The sequence below is a fragment of the Armigeres subalbatus genome, chromosome 2, assembly GCF_024139115.2.
Source record: "Armigeres subalbatus isolate Guangzhou_Male chromosome 2, GZ_Asu_2, whole genome shotgun sequence".
Lineage (NCBI taxonomy): Eukaryota > Metazoa > Arthropoda > Insecta > Diptera > Culicidae > Armigeres > Armigeres subalbatus.
This window is the reverse complement of record NC_085140.1, coordinates 28,841,704-28,868,777: the sequence shown is the minus strand read 5'-3', so window position 1 is coordinate 28,868,777 and position 27,074 is coordinate 28,841,704. Positions and strand designations below refer to the sequence as shown.

The window sequence follows — 27,074 nt, the reverse complement described above, 5'->3', positions numbered from 1 at the left end:
AGCTTCCCTCTTCAGTCTGATGTAGGCTTCCTCCATCTTCTCAAAGTTACGTGCCATAATATCTATGTCGTCGGCGAAGCCAAATAGCTGGACGGACTTATTGAAAATTGTACCACTCGTGTTAATCCTTGCTCTTCGTATTACCCCTTCCAAAGCGATTTTGAATAGCAGACTATCACCTTGCCGTAACGAACTCCCTTTGCAATTGGTGCTAGTCGACGGCATACAAATTGGGAGAGTACCTTGTAGGCGGTTTTCAGCAATTTGATTGCGCGGTAGTTGTTACAATCCAGCTTATCGCCCTTTTTGTAGATGGGACACACGATACCTGCGGCAAAACTTCCTACTCCCAAATCTTGGTAATGACCCAGTGCAGCGCTCTAGCCAGTGCCTCACCACCGTGTTTAAATAGCTCTCCTGGAAGTTGGTCAGCCCCAGGGGCTTTGTTGTTCTTCAACCGGCCAATCTCCTCCTGGATTTCCTGGAGATCCGGAGCCGGTAAAATTATGTTCTGCGCACGTTCTCCCAGGTACATCACCATACCGCCATCTTCGTCTGCCACATCGCCATTCAGGTGTTCTTCGTTGTGCTGCCGCCCCCTTTGGATCACCTCACGCTCGTTTGTAAGAAGGTTCCCGTTTATGTTCTTACACATGTCAGGCTGTGGCACGTGGCCCTTACGTGAACGGTTTAACTACTCATAGAAGTTTCGTGTGTTATTGTTGTTATGTTGCTCCGTCTCTTCACGGTCTCGATTTTCTTCCTACGGAAAATCGAGTTTTGTCTGTTCCGCGCCCGTTTATATCGTGCCTCGTTCGCCCTCGTGCGGCGTTGCAGCAATCTCGCTCATGCTGCATTCTTCTCTTCCAACTGCTCACATTCGCCGTCATACCAGTCGTTTCTCTGATCCGGGGGCACCGTGCCAAGTGCAGCGACTCAGACGCGTGTTGTACGTCGAGAGTTTTGAGCGCAGTCATACTGGACATACTGCAACGCGGTAGTGGTCGGATTCAATATTCGCACTGCGGTAATTGCGTACGTTCGTGATGTCGGAGAAGAATGTACCGTTGAGTGGAACTTGGTCGTTTTGGTTTTCCGTTTCTTGATTAGGTGATTTCCATGTGGCCTTGTGGATATTCTTGCGGGGGAAGAAAGTGCTTCGGACTGCCATTCCGCGGGATATGTTCAATGCGGTATGTAGACTATCCGGTGTATGTATTTGAAAATCAGAATTCAAACGTTGTCCTATAGGATACTTACTTCATGTTGCATACATTGCATAACTAGAGGCGCACACACGCATTACAAAAGCTACACGTGCTTGAGCCCCTCGAATTTTCAGTTTCTATCGTTTTATGCGCAAATATTATCGTTTCAGTCCACCCTTCAGTCTGTCAGTTTCAAAATCGCGAATGAACCGAGGGAGTGCCCACTGGTAGTGTTGTTACTCTCACACCTTTGCACCGTTCAGTGTGTGCGGGTTTTTCATGTTCCCATGCGGACATTACACTACACTATGGATAAGTTCGTAAATATTGCAATTTTATTTATTTATTGTCAATGAAAATTAGATCTGCGAACTTGTCTGCTTGTCTGAATGGGCTATAAAAATATGTTTTCATTTGTCATAATAAAATGTCAATACCTTATTCCAAGCCTTATTCTCACCCTCTCACATGTTTGAATTATTTATATATGACTTAGAATAAGAATTATACATCTCCTAAGCGCCTAAGCTGTTTCTCACAACTTTCGATATTACTCCTGCAAGTGTATGAAACATTTGAATATAAAAACTATGATGAGCTTGAAAACTTATTAAATTGACGAATATGTAGTAAAAAGGTAAAAACATCCAGTTCTGAATCTTTTGTATCGTAGCATGTTTTGCCAACTTGCACCCATAGTGCACTGCGTTGATGGTGTGCGTGTTTTGTTTTCACCTTTGCATTTGCTTACATGCTGCTGGCTTTTGATTTGACAACACACCAACATAAATTTTCACCAGCCATCATCGCGCGAGCACTCTGGTGGTGCAGCAGAAAGTCAGCAAGAAAAAAGTGGAATTTTTTCCTGCTTCGAAAAATCCGTCTTTTTTCGCTTGTGGTTCCTTCAAGACGACACCGATTCGCGATTTAGTGCTCGGTCGACGAACGAAAAGTGTAAAAAGACAGCCAGTGCTTGGAGCAAAAGTGCGAGGACGTGTCGGAATCGGAACGAAAATCTGCCCGCTGATTAGATTCATTTTTTTCTTCGGGTTGCGGAAAACGTCGTCGGTGTTCCGCAGCGGTGCGTCGTCATCGGTTCGGATGTTTGTTTTGCGTAGCTCCGCCACGGGAAAATCGTGCGAAGAAAAATAATTGTTTCGAAATATAGGTGCCACCCCCCACTCCACCCTCATTTTTCGCCTCCTAGTTCATGGAAGGTGGTGTAAAAGAAGTACTCGCAGGATAAACAATGGCACCGAAATAGATTCCGTTTGGGATTTTTTGTGTGTGATTTGATTCGGGGGGATTGTTTGTGTATCAGATGCATTTTCCCTCGGTGGTTCGACGGTGATTTCGTGTTTCCCAGTGAAAATAAAAATATCAAGTAGAAAACGAAGTTGAATGTGAAGTTTGAAGAAGACAGATTCCTGCTATCGACAGCGAACCTGGATTATTGGAGCGACCAGTGGACGGTAGAGGGGCAGCCGAGGGGAAATTGATGTGCTTGGGAGTTTTCTCCATTCACTTAAACTGTGGCGAACAGGCAGACGCAAAGACAGACAGTCCAAAGGAGACGTAGATCGTCTTTTGCTTTTGCGAGCAGTCTAGTTGTTGGTGCCCATTCATAAATTACATAACGCTTTAGGGGGTGGGAGGGTGTCTGTCCGAGCGTTACGGCCCATACAAATTTTAGAACCCTTCCATACAAAACACGTTACGAGGGGGTGGATGGGGGTTGAAAATGGTCTATTTTAGCGTTATGTAATTTGTGAATGAACCCTTGGTACATATTTGGGTGTGGAGCAGGGTGCTTCAAAAATGTTTAATGTTTGAAAAGTTCATGGTGCTTTATAGAATGAATGATTTTTGGATTTTTTTAATAAATTTGTTTTGTTGGATTATTCAATTTCTAAGTGGAAACAATTTTGTGGTATTCTTCTTCTTCCCTGGGCTTTGGATTATAATTCCCCACAAATATTGATATATTCTAGGAGAATTGTAATCTGTGCTGGTAGGAGTCTACGAACTGGGGTTGGAATCTATTTGAATACACATGAAGAAAGTGGTGTAGATTATGGGAATTGAATTGTAAGTTCGTATACTCCTATTCGGTTTCCTCAATGACCGACAGGGTGCGTGCTACATGTCGCGGATAGAAGCTAAGGGAGGTGTGGTATAATTCGACTGAATTTATTGAATAAAGAGCCTTTTAATAGTCAGTCAATTGTGCTTAGCCTCCTATTGTGTTGTAACTGAATAATGTCAAAATAGATAATCGTACAGACACCTCTTTTCACAACAACCTATAATTCATTTGAATGTATTCAACATTGGCTCCGTAGCTTAATGTCCTATGTGACATAGTTTTGAAGATACTATTTAGCTGATCCAAGTCTAGCATCCTGTACTAGAGAGTTACTTTAGAAGAGACTTCTCATAATTTTATCGTAGTCAACGTTTATGTTAAAAATAAGTTATAAAATGGAGTGCTCATTATTTCCTGCTAGATCAGTTACAAGACAACGTGGACCACATTGAGGAAAAATTATTCAATAAATCGATATTATCGTCGAAAGGCCCAGCTATGCTGTAACCAAATTAATCACTTATTATATAAATCTCTAACTGAAATTAGAAAAACAAGCTACTTAATTAAATCCGACTGATATTAAATATAACACTACACTAATTTGAGAATCCCATTTAAAAGAACCTCATAAATAATAAAATGACATTTACTAATATCCATTCTTTTAATTATTTTCGTCACTATCTAACCCGATCTCAACTATAATAAATTATGATGGAGCTTCGAAATTGAGAAGACTCCGAGCCAACACCAAATGCAGCATGATCCTACTAATATCGTCAGGAATCGGAAGAATCTGAAATCTGGTAAACACTTATTAAAGCTAATAAGTGGTAAGTAGATAGAAAGAATACATACATGGTAAGTGCAAATAACTTATAAATTTATCATATTTTTATTCCATTGCGTAAATGTATATATCATATGTGTTTACTTTGTAAATGATAACCGTATTTCTGTGAGTGTGTGTATATTATATCAAAACAATAACCTAAAAATTGATTTAGGAAATAGGTGGAAAACTATGCTGAAGTGTTGTTTAGGATGGTTACTGAGAAGTGCAAAATATAGTTGATGTAAAATTGATGTAGCGGTGTTGGCGTGAAGTGAATTAAGTGAATCGACTCATCAAAACACACGACTGCAATATATGTTCAACAAAATCGTAAGCAGTGACTTATATACTTATTAATACTATGTTTGCACTACGGCCTGAATAACATGTTATTCAAATTATCGACAAAAGAAAGCTCATCAAGATAGCCGAATAACATGTTACAAGGCCCTAGTAAGAACATAGTATAAGTCGTGACGTGAATTTGGAAAGGTTGAACGGAATTATGAACGAAGATGGTGCCGACGATTTAGTAATTTGGTTTTGACCGTTTGGTGATTTTTCGGTGACTTGTTTCTGAGGCTGGTTTCCTGCTTAAGGGAGTTAAGATAGTGGAAAAGTTGTGAATGTGAAGAAAGAACGATACGGTGATAGTGACCGCAATAATTTTCGGTGATCATGATGACTATGTTAACATTAACGTAATGATAGTAGGTGAATATGATGCGTGATTTCATTGCTTATACTGAGTGAAATGATTCGTAGTGGCAGAAAAACTTATATACTTTTGTAAAGGTAAAGAAGAAGAAAAGAGTGATGTTGATATTAGTGATGGTAGTTTGACAATACTAAGTGCTTATAATAATGGGGGTGGGCTGTTATACAAATCCTTGTTTTCATCAACACGGCCCATAACAGTGACCACATGAGCAACATCGCTTAGGAACGTCTGTGTGATGATGAAAAACGGGAGGCTCATAGAAGCCAATATGGGCGGGGTACAGTGTAGATTAATAGCAAGGGACAGCTGCCATTGTAACCACCACAAAAAAAAAAAAAAGAAACAATTTTGTGGTATTCTTCTTCTTCTTCTTATTGGCATTACATCCCCACACTGGGACAAAGCCGTCTCGCAGCTTAGTGTTCATTAAGCACTTCCACAGTTATTAACTGCGAGGTTTCTTAGCCAGGTTTCCATTTTTGCATTCGTATATCATGAGGCTAACACGATGATACTTTTATGCCCAGGGAAGTCGAGACAATTTCCAATCCAAAAATTGCCTAGACCGGCACCGAGAATCGAACCCAGCCACCCTCAGCATGGTCTTGCTTTGTAGCCGCGCGTCTTACCGCACGGCTAAGGAGGGACCCAATTTTGTGGTATATTTTTATCAACTATTTGCTTTGTGAAATTGATGAACTTTCATATTTTGAAAAGTCTATGTGCATATGATCAACAAGTAAAAGATTCAATTCGAAAAAATGTATTGGAGCTAACCAGTTTCCGTTGATGGGGGTTTTATCTCACGACCCTCAATTTATAAATTGTCCCATTTCTAGCGGAAAACATTTCTCCGCAAGAACAGTCTTCTACACTCAAAATATTATTCATGTTCAATTCATTAGCAAAAACATATAGCTTTTTTCCATAATGGTTTTCATATGATTATTATATCAGAATCATATAGATTATGTTTATTATATTAATCATATAACTTTTATATGAGCAATGTGTGTTCCAATCATATACCAAATCCAATAAATTTTATCTTATTTGACTTTTAAAACCATATAAATTTCCAATAAAATTTATAAGATTTTCAAGCACATCTGAAATACCATTCAAATAAAAGCGCGAAAAATAAAATTGTTACTCCAGTTAGCCCAATATCTATCAAATGTTCCAGATTCATTATGCTGTTTCGAAAACAACATTCTGAATTTAGACCACTTGATATATATTGTGATAACAGAAGCAAATCAATTTCTAATTAAAAACATGTTTTAAAAATACTCTTATCCATTTATTATGCTATATTTAATGATTTATCTACTTATGTAGGTACAATTATCTCTTATCCTAGTTATCTATATTAAAACATGATTTATTACGGAAGTAAAAATGATCATCAATATTGTATAACGTAACAGGTGGAACATTGAAAGAATCAATTGGAATGAGCTCAGCGTTCCGAATACTTTCAATTGCCTCATATGCCAAGTAGTGATTGTCAAACATCCCAGTTCTCCAAGCTTGAACAACCAAGTAACAAATATCGCTGTGTTTTACAACATCTAGTATTTGATATAAGAATGTATTGATTTTGTCGACTATTGAAATAAAGTATCCTGCTCTATATTTGGTTCCTTTGAACACAATTTCATTTGTGCATAATATTTCAAACCCTGAATCAATGACAATCGGTTGAATGAGCATCTTATAATAACATCTTGAACGCACGTCAACGGAAACCTTAAAGAAATTGTCATTCAAAAGTTCATATGCAAATTGCAAAGAAGCTTTAACACACAACGTGTAGCAGATGTTTTTGCGTGAGGACATTATGTGGGAATATTGTTTGAAGCCTTTGTGTTTTGCTTCGTTCCTAAAACACATCATTTTTTCTACAGGTCCAGATGTACGAATAATATTTGGGTAATGGACCAAAAAATGGTGTTTCGGTTTGAGATCTCTTTTAAAAAGCGCCAGATACAAATTATGGGGTTCACAAATCAAATCTTTGAGTATATCAAGTTCTTCATTTGTAAAAGAGCGTTTTAAACACATATCTACTAATTTTACTAAAGACGTGCAATACACCCACACTTCATCTTCTCTTGGGATAAACCGTCCAGCAATAAAAGTAAAATAGTGACTCAATATTCGCATTTCATTTGATGTTAGACGAATGGATACAGATTTACGTTTCTCCTTACTGTTATCCGTTTCAGTTATGTTTGGCATCCGTTTGAGTTCGCTATCCAAGCTGAGTACACCGATGTTACGACGAATTGTATTAAAATCATCTATTGTAAAGTACTTTTTACGGTAAATACAGTAATCTAAAACTTCCGTAAAACCATATTTGCATATACCGGTGCTGAATAAGTCATGCATTGGATCAACACTTTTATTCTCCACTACATGGAATGATGGCAGTTTATTAAACACCGAGTACCCTTGTACACCTGTTTCGCTATGCATATCAGTTTCTATATCTTCTTCATAGTCAGCCCTGCGTCGCATACAGTCAGCATGCTCATTAACATCGCTCTTCAAAAGTTCTTTAGGTCGTCTACAAAAGCGACAGTAGAAACTAGCATTGAAACTGCTGGACATGCACAAGGTAGTATGTATTCCCAAGTTGTCGCTTTGCGATTAATATTTAGCTCTACTGGATCTTGTTCTAGTTTAGTGAACTCCGCAATTAATGCATCTAGCAAACTGTTGATTCCACTGCCTTTTACATCTACTTTTCTCAACATACCAGCTACAAAAATATTATTCAGCTTGGCTTGAAATTCTTCTGGGACCGTGGGAAAATTATAGTAGATTCCAAATACGGAGTGTCGATTATTATGCGAACTTTGACTATCATTTACTTCAAATTCGTCCGTATACAACCAGATAGGTAAAACAATTTCGTCTGCGTATTTCTCTTTGATTTCTTTCCATTTTGTTCCATTAACGTAGTTTCGTATTTGATCTGATTTTTCTAACTCGAGCGTTCAGGTGACAATCTTCTGGAGTACGTCATTTTACTCTAAGAACGAAGTTATTTGAAATTTTAAAGGCATCAATATTAATAAGCTTTGATCATGACTTATATCTAATTCTTCACTAAAACTGATAGGATTTCTATTTAGCTTATTTTTTTCTACGGTTATGACTGTTGGCAATCGCAGGTTATCTGTCTTATACAAATAATTAAAAAACTTAAAATCCGAACTAATGAAACCGAAAACATTTGTCATTTTCTGTAGGTAATTCTTAAAATTAAATGCATCATCAATATTGTCTGACGTCATATTCAAATCGGATAGGAGGCGACCTAGCTCCGAAAATATGAGACCTTTCCACTTTCCGCTGTATATCATACACATCTTTTCTAGTGATGTTATTTTTGTTGTGTAAACCAACCGTAAACATTAAAGCTGCCTGGTCTACCGCATCACGTTTCTCTGTAATCTCAATGTTTTCTGCGTATTCCGTCGTTTCGCCACACTTCTGTTTTTTTGGACTGGTGCTACAATGTGCGTTGTAATAATTTCTATCTTCGTCGATAGGAATATCACTGATGGTGCTCTTCTCTTTTTGATGTGGAACAGAGTGTAACATCAGATGCTTTTTAAACGGGTAAAATTTCGAAAACACTAGTCTACATGATGGTCCAGTACATTCGTACCGGTAGTCCACCGGTACACGATGATACTCTTTGATATGTTCCAGGTATAAATCTACTGATTGGAACGCATGACTGCAGGTTTTTATCATACAAGGGAACATCATCTTTGATGTTGCTCCTTGGTGGCTTCTAAGTATGCTTTAAGGCGATTAATGGTCACATATGATTCAGGACGTACTATGCCGTATGCTGAGTTGGCAATGAAGTGCCAAATCAGTTTTGACACTTTAGAGTACGGCAGTCCAAAAACAACTGATAGTTTTATCAGCACGTCCGTGGCTCTAGCGATAGATGGTAGTTCGTAACAGACGTCCGAAAAACACACGAAGAAACGTCCTTCGATATTATCTATTCCGGTTCCGAGTACAACCAGCTTTGGAACAACCGCTATTTTTCTTTCTGCATATGATGCATACGTCTCTTGAACTTTCGCAGTTATTTCTTCGATGGATTCGACGAAGAGAATCGTGTCATGCTGTGCCATATAAATAGTTGGTTTGAACCGTCGTCCAACTATAAGAGGTGGCAAAACCGTGCTCAAGCCAAGTAGAAGAGCGCATAGTTTAACCACCGACGAACCGACGTGTCACTGGCGTTCTCTTATTGTCCCACACTTTTTAACGGTCATTCGCTTTTGCGGGCGATCGCTCCTGTCAAATGAACTAAGACTCAACTCCGCTGCAATGCTAATACACGTAGGTTGGTGGCTGAGCTATGAAAACTTCGCGAGCCATTATGGGGGTGGCGGTAGTGTTCGATGATTTTTCATCATGGCGTTGTGGGCAGCAAATTTGAATTATTTTCTATTAGGTGACACGTCGGTTCGTCGGTGGTTTAACGTCTGAAAAAATTGAAAATTTCGAATGAGCTCAAGGAAAAGAAATATAAATTAGAATTAGTTACAACTTGCAAAATACACCTTACTGATAAAGTTTCACAGTTTTTTATCTAAGGATTGCATAGCTTCACCATATTTGCTTACCTTTGTTGGTGCTGCTATTCGTTAGATGTTTTACAAGTTTGACAACCGATGGATCGGTTCTCTTTCGAGCAATGTACGTTACAATCGCTGGAGTAATCGAATCCAGTTTATCGATTCCATCCGTTGCACCAACCTCTAGGAGACGATAATCAATGTCGATCTGTAGAAGAAATATTGCATTTTTTTTATAGCTTTTACCGCATTTCACCATTTGTAAACATTAAACTTACTAGTTGATATCCGTGCGCTGATTTATAATGCGAATATGTAGTGAGCAACCGTTCAACGAGACTAGCAGATTTTAAATATTGTTTCCGGTGATTAAAACTCAGAGCCCATTTGTGCAAAACAGAATCCCATGGGTGCTGATTCAAAATTAACCAGTTTACAGCATCTTGAGCTTCTGGTTCTTCATGGGGTTGATGAACAGCACACAATTTCAAACTTTTGGCGTGTTCGTGCTCTTTAATTTCGGTTTTACGTTTTTTCTGCTTCAGATTTGCAATTTTATTTGCTATTTTACCACCATGGTTGCGACGATCGCCGCCTCGGCTGATGTAATAATTGTCCTGTAAATGCATAGTATGTAAAACAATAGTAGAAAAATATGGTTTTAATTTACCTTTCTCTCAAACTTGAATAAGATTGTGATAGCTTCGGCGTATGTCTCCAAATCTTCTGTTCGGAGTCTGGACTTGCTGTAGATGAAACTTTGCGATAGTTGTTGATAATTGCAACTGTTTGGGTTCTGAAAGTTCACCAATTTTCGCTTCCTCGATAATACCCTTTCCTTCTATTATAGCTTCCAAGAGCGTAAGAAGAGTGCTTGCTGAAAATACGCTGCTCTGTGTTGCTACATCTAGCTCTGCCACCGGCTCGTCTTCCGTACCAGATTCTGTCACCGTAGAAATAGGAGCGACAGGTACTGTAGCCTGCGGAAGGGATTGAGAATGTTTACCGAGATATCCTGAAACACCAGCCTGCACTGAACATTCGCCGTTTTCCGCAGATGTTAGCTTGGGAGCTTCTGCCGTCTGTTTATCTTTCAAACAAGAATCCGATGAGAAATTGGAACATTCTGCAAGCTCTTCTGAGACACCAGCTACTGTGAACTCGTCGCTTGCCGCAACTGGAGGCACATAACTGAGACAAACTGCAGACTGAGCTGAGTGAGAACATGTATCAACAACTTCCGCCTTGGCCTGTAATTCCTCCGGTGTTTCTTTGTTTATCACAATGGATCCGGTGACAGGTATGGATCGAGGTAGCGGTGCTAAATATGCATTAGCGGTCAACGGTTTCGGAGCTGTTTGCACAACATACAATTTCTGTAAAAATAACACCAAATTAATCATATATGTGAATATAAATATTTTTGGAAATATTTTACATTTCGCTTCCTCCAACCGTCAATAATATCGAAAAGTACTTCATACTTCCATTGAACTGATGTTGATTCCAATTTGTTTTTAAAATCTTCGAACGATATGGATACCAACTCATACAGAGTGTTCCCGCATTCTAAAACAACGAACATTAAAGTAATGAATTGGGATTATTATAAAACTTGAATTACCTCTGAACACCTGAAGTAAATCGTCGGGGAATCCTAAATCCGCTAGCAAGTTTTGCGCACTGGCTGCCATCTTGATTCTGTGTACACTACAATATTTGCACATTAGACAATCATATAAAATTTATCTGATTATGAAATGTACCAAAGCATATGATTTTTCAGATAACATCAATTAGAGATTCAAATCATTTTCATAATGTTACCTTTTAGTTCTTAATCAAGTATCTGATAGGTGTTATTGGACTCAAATAAAATTGATTAAATAGATATCATGAGATGGGTATTATATTTTTCATATAAATTTAATCATATTTATTGGTTCAGTGTAGTAAATTTCACCACAACTTTTACAATGTGGTGTTTATTATTTCTCAGATATTTTAAATTCATCCAAAGCTTCTCCTCGAGTTATAAAGTGATCCTGGAAAAAATTATCAGGCGTTGAAACTTATTATTCGGTTACCGAGTCAAGAAATGTTTTATGTGATTTGTTGATCATTAGAACCGCTACAAGTTATTTTATGCTTAAAATTGGGTGATTTTTTATTGCAGTTTGGTGCGGATCGCTAAAACGTCGGTCATATGGTAAAGTAGTTGAAAAAATGCATTCTCCCATTCCGCAAAGGATACATTTGGCCCAATGAAACTTTGACCAGATTTGGCCAACTGCAGGGCTGTTACAACAGTTGCGGATTTCGCGTTTTCGCGAATTTCACTGATTTGCTTTGCGAAAATCGCGGATTTATATTTACACCCTCTCGAAAATTCAAAATGTTAATATCCACACGATATTAGATAGACCGTCTGTTGAAAAGATATTTTAGTTACAAGATAAAGATTCACTTTTCATAAGACGTGTTTGTACCTTCCCATTTAATTCCACCACTTGAAAAAAAAAATTCAAAAAAATCCTTGTCAGATACGTACTTCGACCTCAACAGTAAAGAGCGGAGCAGAATGGATACGTTTGCGTGCGTTTTGACAGTTTTTCCATGGCAAAACTGTCAAAACGAACGCAAACGTATCCATCCTGCTCAGCTCTTAAGGTCGTCTTCAGTGTCTCGTAGTTGACTCGCGTCTTTGGCTCCACCATGAGTTCGGAGTCGCCGACTCTTCTAATCACACTAGATTTAAATTCATGTAACTGCAGGCCGCCAAGCCCTTCAATTGACTGTGAGAAAGCTATCAAGTATTTTGGCTGAATTTGAAAGTCGGTTCTTCTTGAACGTATATCCTATTCACGAGTTTTATCATTTGTTTAAACAATGTATGTGGATATAAAACATCATGTACCGTCAAACGGGGTGACTTGCAACACTTTTCAAGTTTCTCTCTCAATAATTCTGAATTAAAAGGATTTATTCATTCTACTAGTACATAATACTTTTAATGTGTCCAAATATTAGTGATTAGACATATAATCAGACATATAACAATAATAAAAATATGAAAATAATATCAAAATGATGGGTGTTGCAAGCCACCCCTACTGCGGGGTGACTTGCAACACTTCATCGAATTCAATCATAACATGTTTTAAAACAACTTAATCATAGTAATTTTTCATCCTGGGTCATTCTTCATCACTGTCAATGCAGGGTCCTTACTTGAGGGATCCCCCCTCCCACAATTCCGTTTTTTTTACGATTACAACGGATCGATTGATATTTTTAAGTCATCGGTTTGAAAGTGCTTTATGTCGGTTTAAGAATGGTGTGCACCATCACCATTCCCTGGATAATTGTTTTTAAAACGTAAAAAACAAACATTTATTTTAGTTTTTACGGAATTACATACCTAATTAGGCAATCGATAGCTTTCATGTTGTTCTATTGATTGCGCTATTCAAATTAAATCATGAAAAAAATGTTACTTAGGTCCTTTTGAAAAGTTAAGCGAGATTTGTATTCGAACTGATTGAACACCCTGTATACGTAATTCTACGTTCAATTTTCGATAGAATCTTTGATACAACCATAACTTTTTTAAATTAATCAATGTGTAGATAGATTAAAAGCAACAGTATTGAAACTTTGCATTGAAATGTGTGTCAATGCACAAATTGTCGCACTAGACGTCCCATTATGACCAATCCCATTATAAATCAATGGTGTTTTCCACAATTGGAACCGAAATTAAGAATTGCTCCACAATTAATGCATGTCTTCCTATTATGAATTAGGCAATTTTGGATTCGATTACGGAATCTAATGCGGTTTTCATATTTTTTTAAGAAGCAGGAAGAAAAACCTTTCATTTGTCATATTAACAACTAAACAACTGTTTTTTGATAATTATAAGACGATTGGTAATATAATATATTGGTATAATAATTGGTAATATAAAATAATCATCTGGCAAAATTTAAGTGCAATCATAGGTTTTGAAGAGAAAAAAACTGTCAAAATCGTATTTTCTCCTAAATAAACACACTCTCAAATACTTGTCGTAAGACGAGTTCGAACAATTCCATTTAATCACACCACTGAATCAAGTGGTGGAAATGGAATTGTACGAACGTAAAGACATTCCACTGAAAGCTCAAAAGAATTTTCTTATCACACTCTCGAATATGGGGCCCTCCTTAGCCGTGGGGTAAGACGCGCGGCTAAAAAGCAATACCATGCTGAGGGTGGCTGGGTTCGATTCCCGGTGCCGGTCTAGGCAATTTTCGGATTGGAAATTGTCTCGACTTCCCTGGGCATAAAAGTATCATCGTGCTAGCCTCATGATATACGAATGCAAAAATGGTAACCTGGCTTAGAAACCTCGCAGTTAATAACTGTGGAAGTGCTTAATGAACACTAAGCTGCGAGGCGGCTCTGTCCCAGTGTTGGGATGTAATGCCAATAAGAAGAAGAAGACACTCTCGAATATAGTGATTTTGATTTGAACATATACAAACAAATTTTTAAACTTTTTCCACAACCATTGAACGATTGAACGAAAACATATAAAAATCCATCCATCAATGATTCTTGAATTGTAACTTTTCAAACGCATTTTTGGGACACCCTTGTATGTGGGTCTGGCACGGGAGGAAGTGAATAAGCAAAGCTGAAACATCTTGCACAAAGACTTCGCAGTACTGCTTCGCTGGGCAGAGCAGAACGCGGCCACCAACGGAATTCGGGTTTTATGAATCAAATTTTATCGTCGACAACTGTCCATTCTATCCCGCAGAGATAATGCTGCCACTAGTGTCGTGATAAATGGTGTGAAACATTCCTGAACGGAGCATTTAGAGCAGTGCGTGTCCTCCCCCATCCGAACACCAGAGGAAGATTGATTGCTGTTAGAAATAAGTTCAGTGTTGTGAAAGTTTAACTACGCTTGATACGATCTCAGGAAGCAATTGGCGGCAGGTCCGCACTGCTAACGCTATGAATACATCCGAATTCCCAACCTCCATCAATCGAAACTCGCCGAAGCATGATTTCCCCCTACACAACAATTTCGCGAACAACACCAGCAGTAGCAGTAGTGACAATGGTGGACTTGATTATCACAACTACCCAAGTCCGGGTAGCCCTGGTGGAACAGGACCACCACCGCCTCCGCCTGGCTCGGCCCAGCAGCAAGATTTAACCATCGATGGTATCCCGAACAATTTCCCTCATCGGAGATCCCGAGCTTCAAGAACCTTCAAGAATCCACCTCAGCCGCACATGTGCATCAAAGAGAAGACCATCGACGGCAAGGAGGTTTTTATCAATGTGCTCAGCTGGACCCGGATCGCTAATCCGGACAACCCCGAGGCACCGATTCCTCTGTATGGTGGGATGAAAGTCGGAAAGGTAAGTCGGAAACAAAGACTTGTCCCCGGTCAAGCGCCCTTGTATGTAAGCATCTTTTGTTGTCTCGCCTGGGAGTCTCCCATCGAGCCGTCAGCCGTTACAAAACATGAACAAAACGAAATCGTTTTGAGTAAACATTGCTCAATGCAGAAAAAACGGAAATAACTAGCATTAGGTACTCTCTGATTGAGCGGTGCGAGTTTGGTTGTTGTTATCTGGCAGTCGTGGTTGGTCGGCTGGCTTACATAAATAGGCAGGGGTTTGGTTTTTGGTTCGGTTGATTTTGTTGCACTGCCTCGTGCAGCGTGCCGAATCGCATGGCTTGGCTCCTGCTAGCGCCATGTTTAACGTGCTGGAAAACAATGAAGTGCGATACTTAAAACTGTGCACTCGAGGTTGACTCGATGTATGTAGAGCTGCAGATAATAATAATTTAACGACACAAAACTAATATGATAGATGTGTTTCCTACTCGAATACATTGTTTCGATTCTTAGTAAATAGATTTCCACCCCCTGTTTGAGTTGGTCGATTATTTGATAACATGTTAGAGTGCACCATTAGGGTGATATAAGCAAGTCCGGTTGATATAGAAATAGTTCGTCTTGATCCAGTAAACTATATATGAATTCTAACTCTTAGGGATGATTCCTTCACCCCCACTCAACATGATATGAGCAATGTGCTTGCCCATCAAATAGGGTTTAACGCCAAAGCGGAGGTAAAGAGATCAGCTGAGGAAATGAAATGTGGTTCACAAGATTTTTTTTTGCATTGAGTTATACACCTTTGTCACTCAGCAGACCTGATCTAATACAATATGACATGCCAAGAAATTTTTTTCGATCGGATCGTTATAAGGTAATCTATGCGTAAGTAAAATCAATTGTAGGTCATATCTCAGAAAGCCAAATAGCCAGAATCAATTCCCCAGGGGGATGGGGATTGGGATTTATTATTTTTCATTGATACCATTAAAATTACATTGAAAAACAAAACAATTGTGAAACTCAATAATAACATTAATACTATATTCAGTATTGTGGATTTTTTTTTATTGTTGCCAGATTCTTTGAAGGATTTTAATATTTTTCATCATTTCTAGGATATATGATTTTAAAATCATAAACCAATCCTCGGAATATTTTTTGTGATGCTTGAAGTTGTATCGTTCTAAATGGCACTATAAATTTACACTAGAATGCCAAAATCTGGAATTAGCTTTGAAAATGAAAGATTATATTTAGATATAAATTATGTTTTTCTTAAACCCAGTGTACTCTACCAAACTGCATATTTCAATGCTTTTATAAAACCACGCTCAGCTAAATTTATTGATTTCGGAAAAATAAAAATTTTCAGCAAATTAACAAACAAATATGCTGATCACTTTGGAAAAAAAAATGTGTTGATGTGAGGATTCTTTAAAATACTAAGTCAGCATGATTTTCTAAATCTCCAAGGACTCCAAGTCCTTGGAAGTCAGTCACGCCTCCGTTGTGTACGACAAGCGTTCTTTTTTCGATAGTGTTGTATTAGCCTAGGGCTGAAAACCTCTTAAATAAAGACAATAATAATAATAATTCAACAGTGCGAGTCCTCGAGGATTAAGAACTTTCATTGAAATTAATATTTCTACTACACTGTTTGTAGGATTTTAAATCCTAAGACGATAAGTTCTTCAATGGGTCCCTTACAAAGTATTGATGAAAAATTATAGCTGGTTTTATGTTGTATCAAAAACTCAACCAAAATCAAACTAAGGATTTATTAGGTTGCAATTGTCAGGTTACACTTTGTTAATTTTTGTCTTATTAAAATCTTAAAATGTTGTTCGGAACCTCCATGATTCTTGTGAAATAATTATTGATCGTTAACACAGAAGCGTAGGGGTTTGTTCCACTGCAAGTGTATGCTGCTACCAAACATCCATGTCCTACAAAAATAAATTTGAATAAAATGAAAAACGGTGAGAACGGTGCTTGATATTGCCATTTCTGATTATTGAACGAATCTGCTGGCGTTGGTTTTAATCGCCAAGCAGAATGGTCCCTCTCGACCAACCAAGATGGCTAAGCCAGGGTCTACCAATCATTCCAAAAAGAAAAGACGTTGGTACCGTACGGTCCAGAAGCACGACTGTCTGTGAAGCGGTTATGAGCTTTTTTTGACGTAAACTACGTCTAAGGGGAAGACTCAGATACAGGGTGTAAAACCGAAATTTTCAAATTCGAGACCGTCACGAAATTAGGATAGATTTCAAACGCTAATAGCGTCTTTATCTTTCGATGGATTTTCGCCATTTGCTTATGAATCGATTCAGAAACTCTCCAGCAATTTGCCAATTCTATTGATACTATTGAATATCAACGTTAAACTATTGAAAATCTCATTTCTTTCCAAACCGGGTGAAAAATTCAATTCCGTTCATAAATCCCCAACACGGACATCAGATTGCAGTAAGGTACGGGCCTTTTGATCCACTGCTTCGTTTTCCCTGTGTATATAAAGCCCCGTGTTTCGCGTGCGCGCGTCATTTTCATTCTGGATGTCACGGCGAGCGGACCAGGGCGTCCAGAAGCGGTCCCAGTGACAATGGCTGTCTCAGCGGATGAAATTTTTTCGGTCGGTGGTGGTGGCGGTCGTAGAAGCAGCAGCACATCATTTTCATCCGTGTCCCATCTTCGGCGGATCTGGCAATCGACGGCGTTCGTTGAGCCGAATCATCGGATGGCGGTCGCGCAGCCCAGTGGCTGCTGTTAATAAGGCACATAAGGGGCAATTAATCGGTTCTTCTCAGGACCATCATTATATTTGGGAGGAAGGTTAAGTTGAAATAATTTTCCTAAAGTGCAACCGTTAGGAACTGGAAAATTCTTCGGTGAAATTTTCTAGCGTAATTCGGAGTTGTATGATTTTAGTGATTGAGAATGTTGATATTAGACGAACTTTCTTCATAGAACAAAGCATAATTGTTTGGCATCGGTAGCGGAATCATAGCATTAGTGCCGGTCCGAGCATAGGCTGTCATCGGAAGGTTGCTACAGCAATTTATTCACTAATGTGGCGTTTGCAACGATTTGGATGTTGTCGGCACAACATGAAATTTTCCGCGAGACTAATTTTGTATTTTTCCTGTTGATTGAAAAAATAATCGGTTCCGAGATGAACTTTATTCAAAGCGCAACGCTAACGTTGGTAGTTGAATCCCAAGCAAGTATCGGAAGGAGACCATGCAAACAATTGATTCGCATTATGACTGAAAAAAATGTATGGCGTCAGTATTGATGTTTGCTACAGATTTTTGACGTAAACTTCGTCTAAGGGGAAGACTCAGATACAGGGTTTAAAACGGAAATTTCCAAATTCGAGACTGTCACAAAAATTAGGATAGATTTCCAACGCTCATAGCGTCTTTATTTTATTTTCGACATTTGCTTATCAATCGATTCGGAAACCCTTCAGCAATTTGCCAATTCTATTGATACTATTGATTATCATTAATGCTTAATTTTTTTTTTACAACAAATATGATTTTGAAAAAGTATCACCGGCGCGTGCTAACTCGCAATCTACATGCTGATACATTTACAGTTACATCAAACAACTGAAAACCGAAATACGCCACTCCAAAATTACGAGGTGACAATGTTAGAAAGAGTCAAAAGATAGGAAAAATAACACGGTGTGTAGTGCCTCCCCGAGTCACCTGAGCCACTTTCATTGATGGTAGCCGATCGTTAGTACTTCATATCAAATATCATATCATATCATTGCATATCAAAGAATATTGTGACCAAATTTCATAAAATTTGGTCAACAAAAACCCCCCTGACAATAATAGAACAAAACCTGTCAAAGCCGTCATTCCTCCTACATCATACAATCAAATTTAAACTGAGCGCTGCTAATGCTAATGACGACGACCGCGCGACCCACACCATCGCCGGGAAGAAAATTTCCGGTAGGAGCTCCGCCGATGCCGAAGGTGGTACCACAGTCTGCTCTCCGCTCTCTCGAACGAAATGGCTCGCGCGCGCGGAAGAGCTGCTTTCTTGTAATCAATTAAGTTGAACCTGTAGCCACGCCCCTTTGAGGGGTGTGTGACGGTTACACAATATTTGCAGCCATACCGGACAACAAAGAGGCGGGACTAATGAGCCATCTTTATTGATTATAAGAAAACTGCTCTCCCGCGCGCGCGTGTCCCGTTCCAGTTCGAGACAGCAGCACGTACGGACGTGCTTTTTGTTCGCGCATTTTGACGTTAACTACGTCTAAGGGGAAGCCTCGGATACAGGGTGCAAAATGAAAATTTCCAAATTGGGGACCGTCACGAAATCATGTCATATTTCAAACGGTAATGGTGACTTTATCTTTCGACGGATTTTCGAGATTTTGTTATTAATAGATTCGGAAATTTTCCACCAATTTGCTAATTGTATTAAAAATATTCATTATCAACGGCAAACTATTAAAAATGTTATTTCTTTTCAAACCGGGTGAAAAATTCAATTCCGTTCATAAATCCCCAACACGGACATCAGATTGCAGTAAGGTACGGGCCTTTTGATCCACTGCTTCGTTTTTCCTGTGTATAAAAAGCCCCGTGTCTCGCGTACTCGCGTCATTTTCATTCTGGATTTCATGGAAAGCGGACCAAGGCGTCCAGAAGCGGTCCTAGCGACAACGGCTGTGGTGGTGCGGATGAAAATTTTTCATTCGATAGTGGTGGCGGTCGTGGCAACAGCAGTACATCTTTACATCCGTGTTACAAGCAGCATTTTTGGATCTGGCAATTGACGGCGTGCGTAGAACCGAATCATCAGATGGCTGTCGCGCAATCCAGTAGTTGTTGTTGGTGAGGCACATAATTGGGAATGAATCGGATCTTTTCAGAACCACCATTATGTTTGGAAGGAAGGTTAAATTGAAATAATTTGTCTATAGTGTAACCGCTAGGAACTAGAAAATTTTCAGTGAAATATTTTAGCGTGATTCTGAGCTCAATTATATGATGTTTGTCTAGCACTTAACTACTCTTCTTGCTGTGGATTTAATTTTGAACAATGATTCAGTGATTGAGAAAGTTGATATAAGACGAACTTTTTTCATAGAACAAAGCATAATTGTTTGGTATCGGTAGCGGAATCATAGCATTACTGCCGGTCCGAGCGCGCGTCAGAAGGAGAAGCTGCAAATATGTATTCGCATGGATGGAAATAAAACCTTAAACAAGTAGCAGGCTACCTACTAGAATTATAATCTTGATGGGAAATTTCACTTGACTATTACTGCTATCCACGCGAATAATTATCGGCAGCGTCTTTTTATAACGCGCGCTTGTGATTCTGCTACCGATGGAAAACAATCTGCCACCACTAAGCAATTAAGTTTTACTTTGAACAAAATTCATCTCGCCTCAAGTTGTGACTTAAGAGCTACTTTTTCTGATGGTGGCCAATCATTAGTACTTCAGACAAGAAAATTTAATCTGAGCGCGAACGACCGCATAAACCACACCATCGATGAAATTTCCGGTAGCAGCTCCGCCGAAGCCGATGCACAGTGGTTCGCTCCAGAACAAAGGTCGGCCAAAACCTCAAAATGTCCCTAAAATATCCCTTATGTTTGTATTATGATGGTTTTTGTCACATACAGACTTGAACGTGGGTGTTGGAAGCACTACTTTGGCAATATACAGCCGTTTTAGGCATCTCTGTAGGGCCCTCCTTAACCGTGCGGTAAGACGCGCGGCTACAAAGCAAGACCTTGCTGAGGGTGGCTGGGTTCGATTCCCGGTGCCGGTCTAGGCAATTTTCGGATTGGAAATTGTCTCGACTTCCCTGGGCATAAAAGTATCATCGTGCTAGCCTCATGATATACAAATGCAAAAATGGTAACCTGTCTAAGAAACCTCGCAGTTAAAAACTGTGGAAGTGCTTAATAAACACTAAGCTGCGAGGCGGCTCTGTCCCAGTGTCTGGGGATGTAATGCCAAGAAGAAGAAGAAGAAGAAGAAGAAGAAGAAGAAGTGAATAGTAAATACTTTCATTTTACTGCTAAATTCGGATTTTGAAAACAGATTGTTTCGCAACAAAGAGGATCTCACTTGCCATAAAACTAGTTAATACTATGCCATTTAATTCCATTATTTGATTGTTACTTCACAGTTACGTATTACGAACAACTTTTATTTCAACTATTTACTTACGTTTTATTCTTCATAATCTTGATTCGAAACAGGCTTTTCCTTTTCCTTCGTTGGAGATAGTTTTGAAAATAAGAAACCTTGTGTGTGATATCTTCTAGTCATTTGGGAAGAAAACTATCCAATTATTTCACTTAAAACAGCAATAAAAATATTCAAATATAAGTATATAAATGATTCCATCATTGAATAATTATGCTACGAGATCATTTCATTTTTCAGCTTTCATTTAATGCTTTCATTACATGTTTTAAATATTAAATAATTATATCGAACGTTTCAGCTTCAATCTAATAATTTAAAAAAGGGCATTTAAGGTTCTTGTGAACAAAAAATACGCATTTTTACAGTTTCAGTTAGAAACAGACCAAAAAATACTATGCACGTTTCAAACTAAAACGTTAAAAAACCAGCTTATCGCTACTTTTCGCAAAACAAAATAGTGATGAATAGGAAGCTATTGCTTTAAGCTTTGTAATGAGCATAGAATTATAACGGGCACTCAACGGCGCCTATACTTTTGGAGCAGTTCAATCTAAAAATTGTGAGTATTTGAACTAATTTTGTATTCAAAGTTAACTAAAGTTGAGTTCTGTCACCAATATTTGACATAGACATACTATTTAAGATCCCGACAATGCAGTCTTGAAATAATATTGGGGTTTGCGATGTAATTGAAGCCGTACGATGCTGATCTAAACGCCTTGTCAAACAGCGTTTTTATTCGAAAATCTACATTTATGTTCAATTCAAAATGATGTAACAAAGTCAAAACTCAACAGAACTTCTTCAAATTTTGAATTTGAATCACGTAAGTATTCTATAAAATGAGAAAAATATAATTTTGACGGGAACACGAATTTCGATTTTGAGGTTTTGGCTGCTCTCGAACCATTGTGCGATGGTGGGACTACGATCTGCTTTTCGCGACATCTCGAACGAAATGAGATGGCGCAAATTAATCGATTATTTGTTGTGATAATCGATTAATTTTAAAATCGATTACTTCCCAACGATTAATCGATTCACTAATCGACAACAATCGAGAGTAATCGATTAATCGGGATTTTACGACAACTATTAGACTTCGATTACTTCAATTAATCGATTCATCGTTATGATAATCGATTAATTTTGATTCGATTACTACTCAACGATGAATCGATTCAATAAGCGTCAAGAATCGAGAGTAATCGATTAGTTACTAATCGATTAATCGAGATTTTACGAGATTTTTTTTTTTTTTTTTTTTTTTTATATCTTTATTAACGAGATTTTCGGTTTTACGAGATCTCTATAAGCATCGGCGGAGTTGCTGAGCAAATTTTATTCCAAATACATATGGGATATTGGAAAAATCGGTTCTTCTCAGGGCTTCCATTCTTTACAAAGGAAGATTGAGGCGGGGCGAACTTTTCTCAAAGTGCAAATTAACCGCTTGGAGACGCCATAAAGTTGCCTGGCGTCCGTAGCAGAATCACGAGCGCGCGTCGGAGGGAGATGCTACAATTTCGAAAGTTTAATTCTTTCAAGATTCTTATTTGGTTTTGTTATTCCAGCCTATGGCGTGGCTCGTGTGGTCGTTGGTGATTCGAAATATGCATTATTGGGAATTAATCGATTCTTCTCATGGACACCATTTTAAACATAGGAAGATTGAGGCGAGACGAATTTGTTCGAAGTACGACGTAGAAGCAGAATTACGTTGCCGTTCGTAGCAGAATAACGAGCGCGTATTGTAGAGAGCTGCTGCAAATATGTATTCTTGCACTGGCACTAGATTCTTCATTTCACCAAACTGTTTTACGTAGTTTACGTCGGGCGGTCGTGTCTTGTACACAACCCTTATGATTTTTTTGTGTTGCGGAAAGCCCAATAGCTAACCGACCATGGGATTGCCGGATAGTCTCTTCTGTCTTCAGTTGGTCTGTTACTGTCAGGGTTTGTAGAAGTCGCTCTCAATAGATAACGAACAACGATAAAAAAGAGGCAAAAACCTCTTCGAACCATAACAAGCCATGACAACAAAACTATCGCACTTGTATACTACCGTTATACGCATAACTGTCCCATGTATATAGGAAATCCCAGCAAACATGGGACAAATATGCGTATGACGGTAGTAGCTGGAAAGATCCAGGGGACTGAAGAGAAGGCTAATACACCTGCCCACCATTCATTCAGATTCAATATGTCGTACAATGTTTTTCTTTTAATTTCATTTAATTCATGAAAACAAAACTTCGTATCGACGAGCTATTTTTCGACATAAAGGACCACTCCCGCGGAATGGTAGTCCGAAGCACCTTCTTTCCCCGCAAAAATATCCACAAGGCCACACGGAGATCACCTAACCAAGAAACGGAAAACCAAATCGACCACGTTCTAATCGACGGTAAATTCTTCTCCGACATCACGAACGTCCGCACTTACCGCAGTGCGAATATTGAATCCGACCACTACCTCGTTGCAGTATGCCTGCGCTCAAAACTCTCGACGGTGTACAACACGAGTCGAAGTCGAACGCCGCGGCTTAACATTGGGCGGCTACAAGACGGTAGACTAGCCCAAGACTACGCGCAGTAGCTGGAAGTGGCACTCCCAACGGAAGACCAGCTAGGTACAGCTTTTCTTGAAGATGACTGGAGAGATATTCAATCTGCTATTGGAAGCACCGCAACCGCTGCACTAGACACGGTGCCCCTTGATAAAAAAAACCCAGATTAATCCACCTAGCGGTGATGGTGCCTTTCTCGTTCGTTCAAAAGGTTTTAAATAATCTAAAATAACACCAACATGTGGATTGGTCTTATTTTTCATATTTGTTTATATGCATAAAAAAAATCTCCCCAAACGCAATTTGTTGCAAACAAATCGGATTAGCATAAGAGCAAAAAATGGCATCTAATTTTGTAGTTTTAAAATTAGTATTTTCGCCATAACTTTTGACCCAATTGTACGATCCGTCCAAGTTTCTATAGGAAACAATGGGACAAGATTCTGCGACGAATGCAATCTGTTGCGAGCGACCTGAGAAGCACACATATTGCAAATCAATCACAGTAACTTATATATGACCGGATACAGTCACTATATGGTTACTGCAACCAGATTTGTTGAACTTGTGTTGCTTGGGGAATAGATGAAGTCTAATTGCTAAAAAAGTGAGCTAGATTTTTTGAACTCTTTTTCACAATAAATAGTAATTTGACCAGAACATCTAAGCCCATAGTCCGATCTGGACAATTTTCAATAAGAAAATATGAAACATTCTGCATCGAATGAAATTTAATGCGAGCAAATCGGTTGAGGAAGAGTGCCTGAAAAATAAGTGACATTTTTTTTAGAGATTTTTCCATAAAAAAAATGGTATAATTTTCGATCCCATAGTCCGATATGGCCAATTTTCAATAGGAAACAACGGGACAGGATTCTACGTCGAATGCAACTTGTTGCGAGCAAATCGGTTGAGGATAAGTGCCCAAAAAATGTGTGACATTTTTCACGCGATTTTTTTATATGATTTTGTATTTTGGCCATAACTTTCGATCCCATAGTTCGATCTAGCCAACTTAAAATAGGAAACAATGGGACAGGATTCTGCGTCGAATGCAACTTGTTGCGAGCAAATCGGTTGAGGATAAGTGCCCGAAAAATGAGTGACATTTTTCACGCGATTTTTTCGTATGATTTTGTATTTTGGCCATAACTTTCGATCCCATAGTTCGATCTGGCCAATTTCAAATAGGAAATAATGGGACAGGATTCTGCGTCGAATGCAACTTGTTGCGAGCAAATCGGTTGAGGATAAGTGCCCGAAAAATGAGTGACTTTTTTACGCGATTTTTTCGTATGAATTTGTATTTTGGCCATAACTCTCGATCCCATAGTTCGATCTGGCCAATTTCAAATAGGAAACAATGAGACAAGATTCTGCGTCGAATGCAACTTGTTGCGAGCAAATCGGTTGAGGATAAGTGCCCGAAAAATGAGTGACATTTTTCACGCGATTTTTTCGTATGATTTTGTATTTTGGCCATAACTTTCGATCCCATAGTTCGATCTGGCCAATTTCAAATAGGAAACAATGGGACAGGATTCTGCGTCGAATGCAACTTGTTGCGAGCAAATCGGTTGAGGATAAGTGTCCGAAAAATGAGTGACATTTTTCACGCGATTTTTTCGTATGATTTTGTATTTTGGCCATAACTTTCGATCCCATAGTTCGATATGGCCAATTTCAAATAGGAAACAATGGGACAGGATTCTGCGTCGAATGCAACTTGTTGCGAGCAAATCGGTTGAGGATAAGTGCCCGAAAAATGAGTGACTTTTTTACGCGATTTTTTCGTATGAATTTGTATTTTGGCCATAACTCTCGATCCCATAGTTCGATCTGGCCAATTTCAAATAGGAAACAATGGGACAGGATTCTGCGTCGAATGCAACTTGTTGCGAGCAAATCGGTTGAAGATAAGTGCCCGAAAAATGAGTGACATTTTTTGAGTAGTTTTGCGCACGCACACACACACACACACACACACACACACACACACACACACACACACACACACACACACACACACACACACACACACACACACACACACACACACACACACACACACACAGACATCACCTCAATTCGTCGAACTGAGTCGATTGGTATATAGCACTATGGGTCTCCGGGCCTTCTATAAAAAGTTTGTTTTTGGAGCGATCATATAGCCTTTACCGTATACTTAGTATACGAGAAAGGCAAAAACGACTGCTATGACGGCGAATGTGAGCAGTTAGTAAAAGAGAAGAATGCAGCACGTGCGAGATTGCTGCAACGCCCCACGAGAACGGTTGTGCAATCCAAAGATCTCAATAAAATAAAATAAAGTACTTTGTGATGCAGCACTGCGTTTCTTTCAAGTTGGTTCCATTCCCCAACATCCGCGGTGTCACAGTGGGTGACAATCAGTATCCAATAGTATCCGTACCGTAGTGCCACAGTGCGTGTTCTTCCGTGGTAGCCACAGTGTGTGGCACTGGATTTGTGCACAGTCAGAGTGCGTGGTTCATTCCTTTGCCGGATTTACAGTCCACCTAACTCATCGATCGTTACAGTCCCGAACAGACATAAATGGGAAAAATCTTATGAACGAGCGTTAGGTGATCCAAAGGTGGCGGTAGCACTACAAAGAGCACCTGAAAGGCGATGCGGCAGACAACGGTGGCGGTATGATAATCAACCTGGAATCACGCGTGCAGGACACATGTCTTTCAGCTCCGGATCTCCAGACAAGCCACAAGGAGATCGGCCGGTTAAAAAACAACAAAGCCCCTGTGGTTGACCAACTACCATGGGAGCTATTTAAACACGGTGGTGAAGCATTGGCTAGAACACTACACTGGGTAATTACCAAGGTTTGGGAGGATGGGGTTCTGCAGCAGGAGTGTATGGAAAGTGTCGTTTGCCCTATCTACAAAAAGGGCGCTAAGCTGGATTGTAGCAACTACAGCGCAATCACATTGCTGAACGCCGCCTACAAATTTTATGCCGTCGACCAACATCAATTGGAAGGTCCGCGGACCAAGTTTTCGCTGTACGTCAAGTATTGCAGACATGCCGCGAAAACAACGTACCCACACATCATCTGTTCATCGACTTCAAAGTCGCATATGATACAATCGATCGGGACCAGCTATGGCAGCTAATGCACAAACACGGATTTTCGGATAAACTGATACGGTTGATCAAGGCAACGATGGATCGAGCGATGTGCGTAGTTCGAGTTTCAAGAGCATTCTCGAGTCCCTTCGAAACGTTCAGAGGTTTACGGCAATGGCCTTCCGTGCCTGCTATTCAACATTGCTTGGGAGGGAGTAATTCGATGGGCAGGGATTGGTTTCGTCGACGACATTGATATTATGGCACGTCACTTTGAAAAGATGGAAGAAACCTACATCAGACTGAAGAGG

At 39.3% G+C, this 27,074-nt stretch overlaps 1 protein-coding gene across 5 annotated transcripts in view; it reads left to right on the top strand.

The window, feature by feature from the left end:
* The first annotated feature begins 1,992 nt into the window (after positions 1-1,992).
* The window catches only part of LOC134218390 (myb-like protein AA), a 30,165-nt gene continuing 5,083 nt past the window's right edge, over positions 1,993-27,074 (top strand). For 2 of the 5 annotated variants that reach the window (XR_009981345.1, XM_062697324.1), the window contains exons 1-2: positions 1,993-2,822; positions 14,280-14,893. Coding sequence is in view for 4 of the 5 variants with exons in the window: in XM_062697324.1 (XP_062553308.1) it covers positions 14,480-14,893 (414 nt within the window). In the remaining variant the exon portion in view is untranslated. Of the gene's footprint in view, positions 2,823-14,173; positions 14,894-27,074 lie in introns of all 5 variants that reach the window. The other 3 variants (XM_062697327.1, XM_062697326.1, XM_062697325.1) reach the window with 3 other exon arrangements.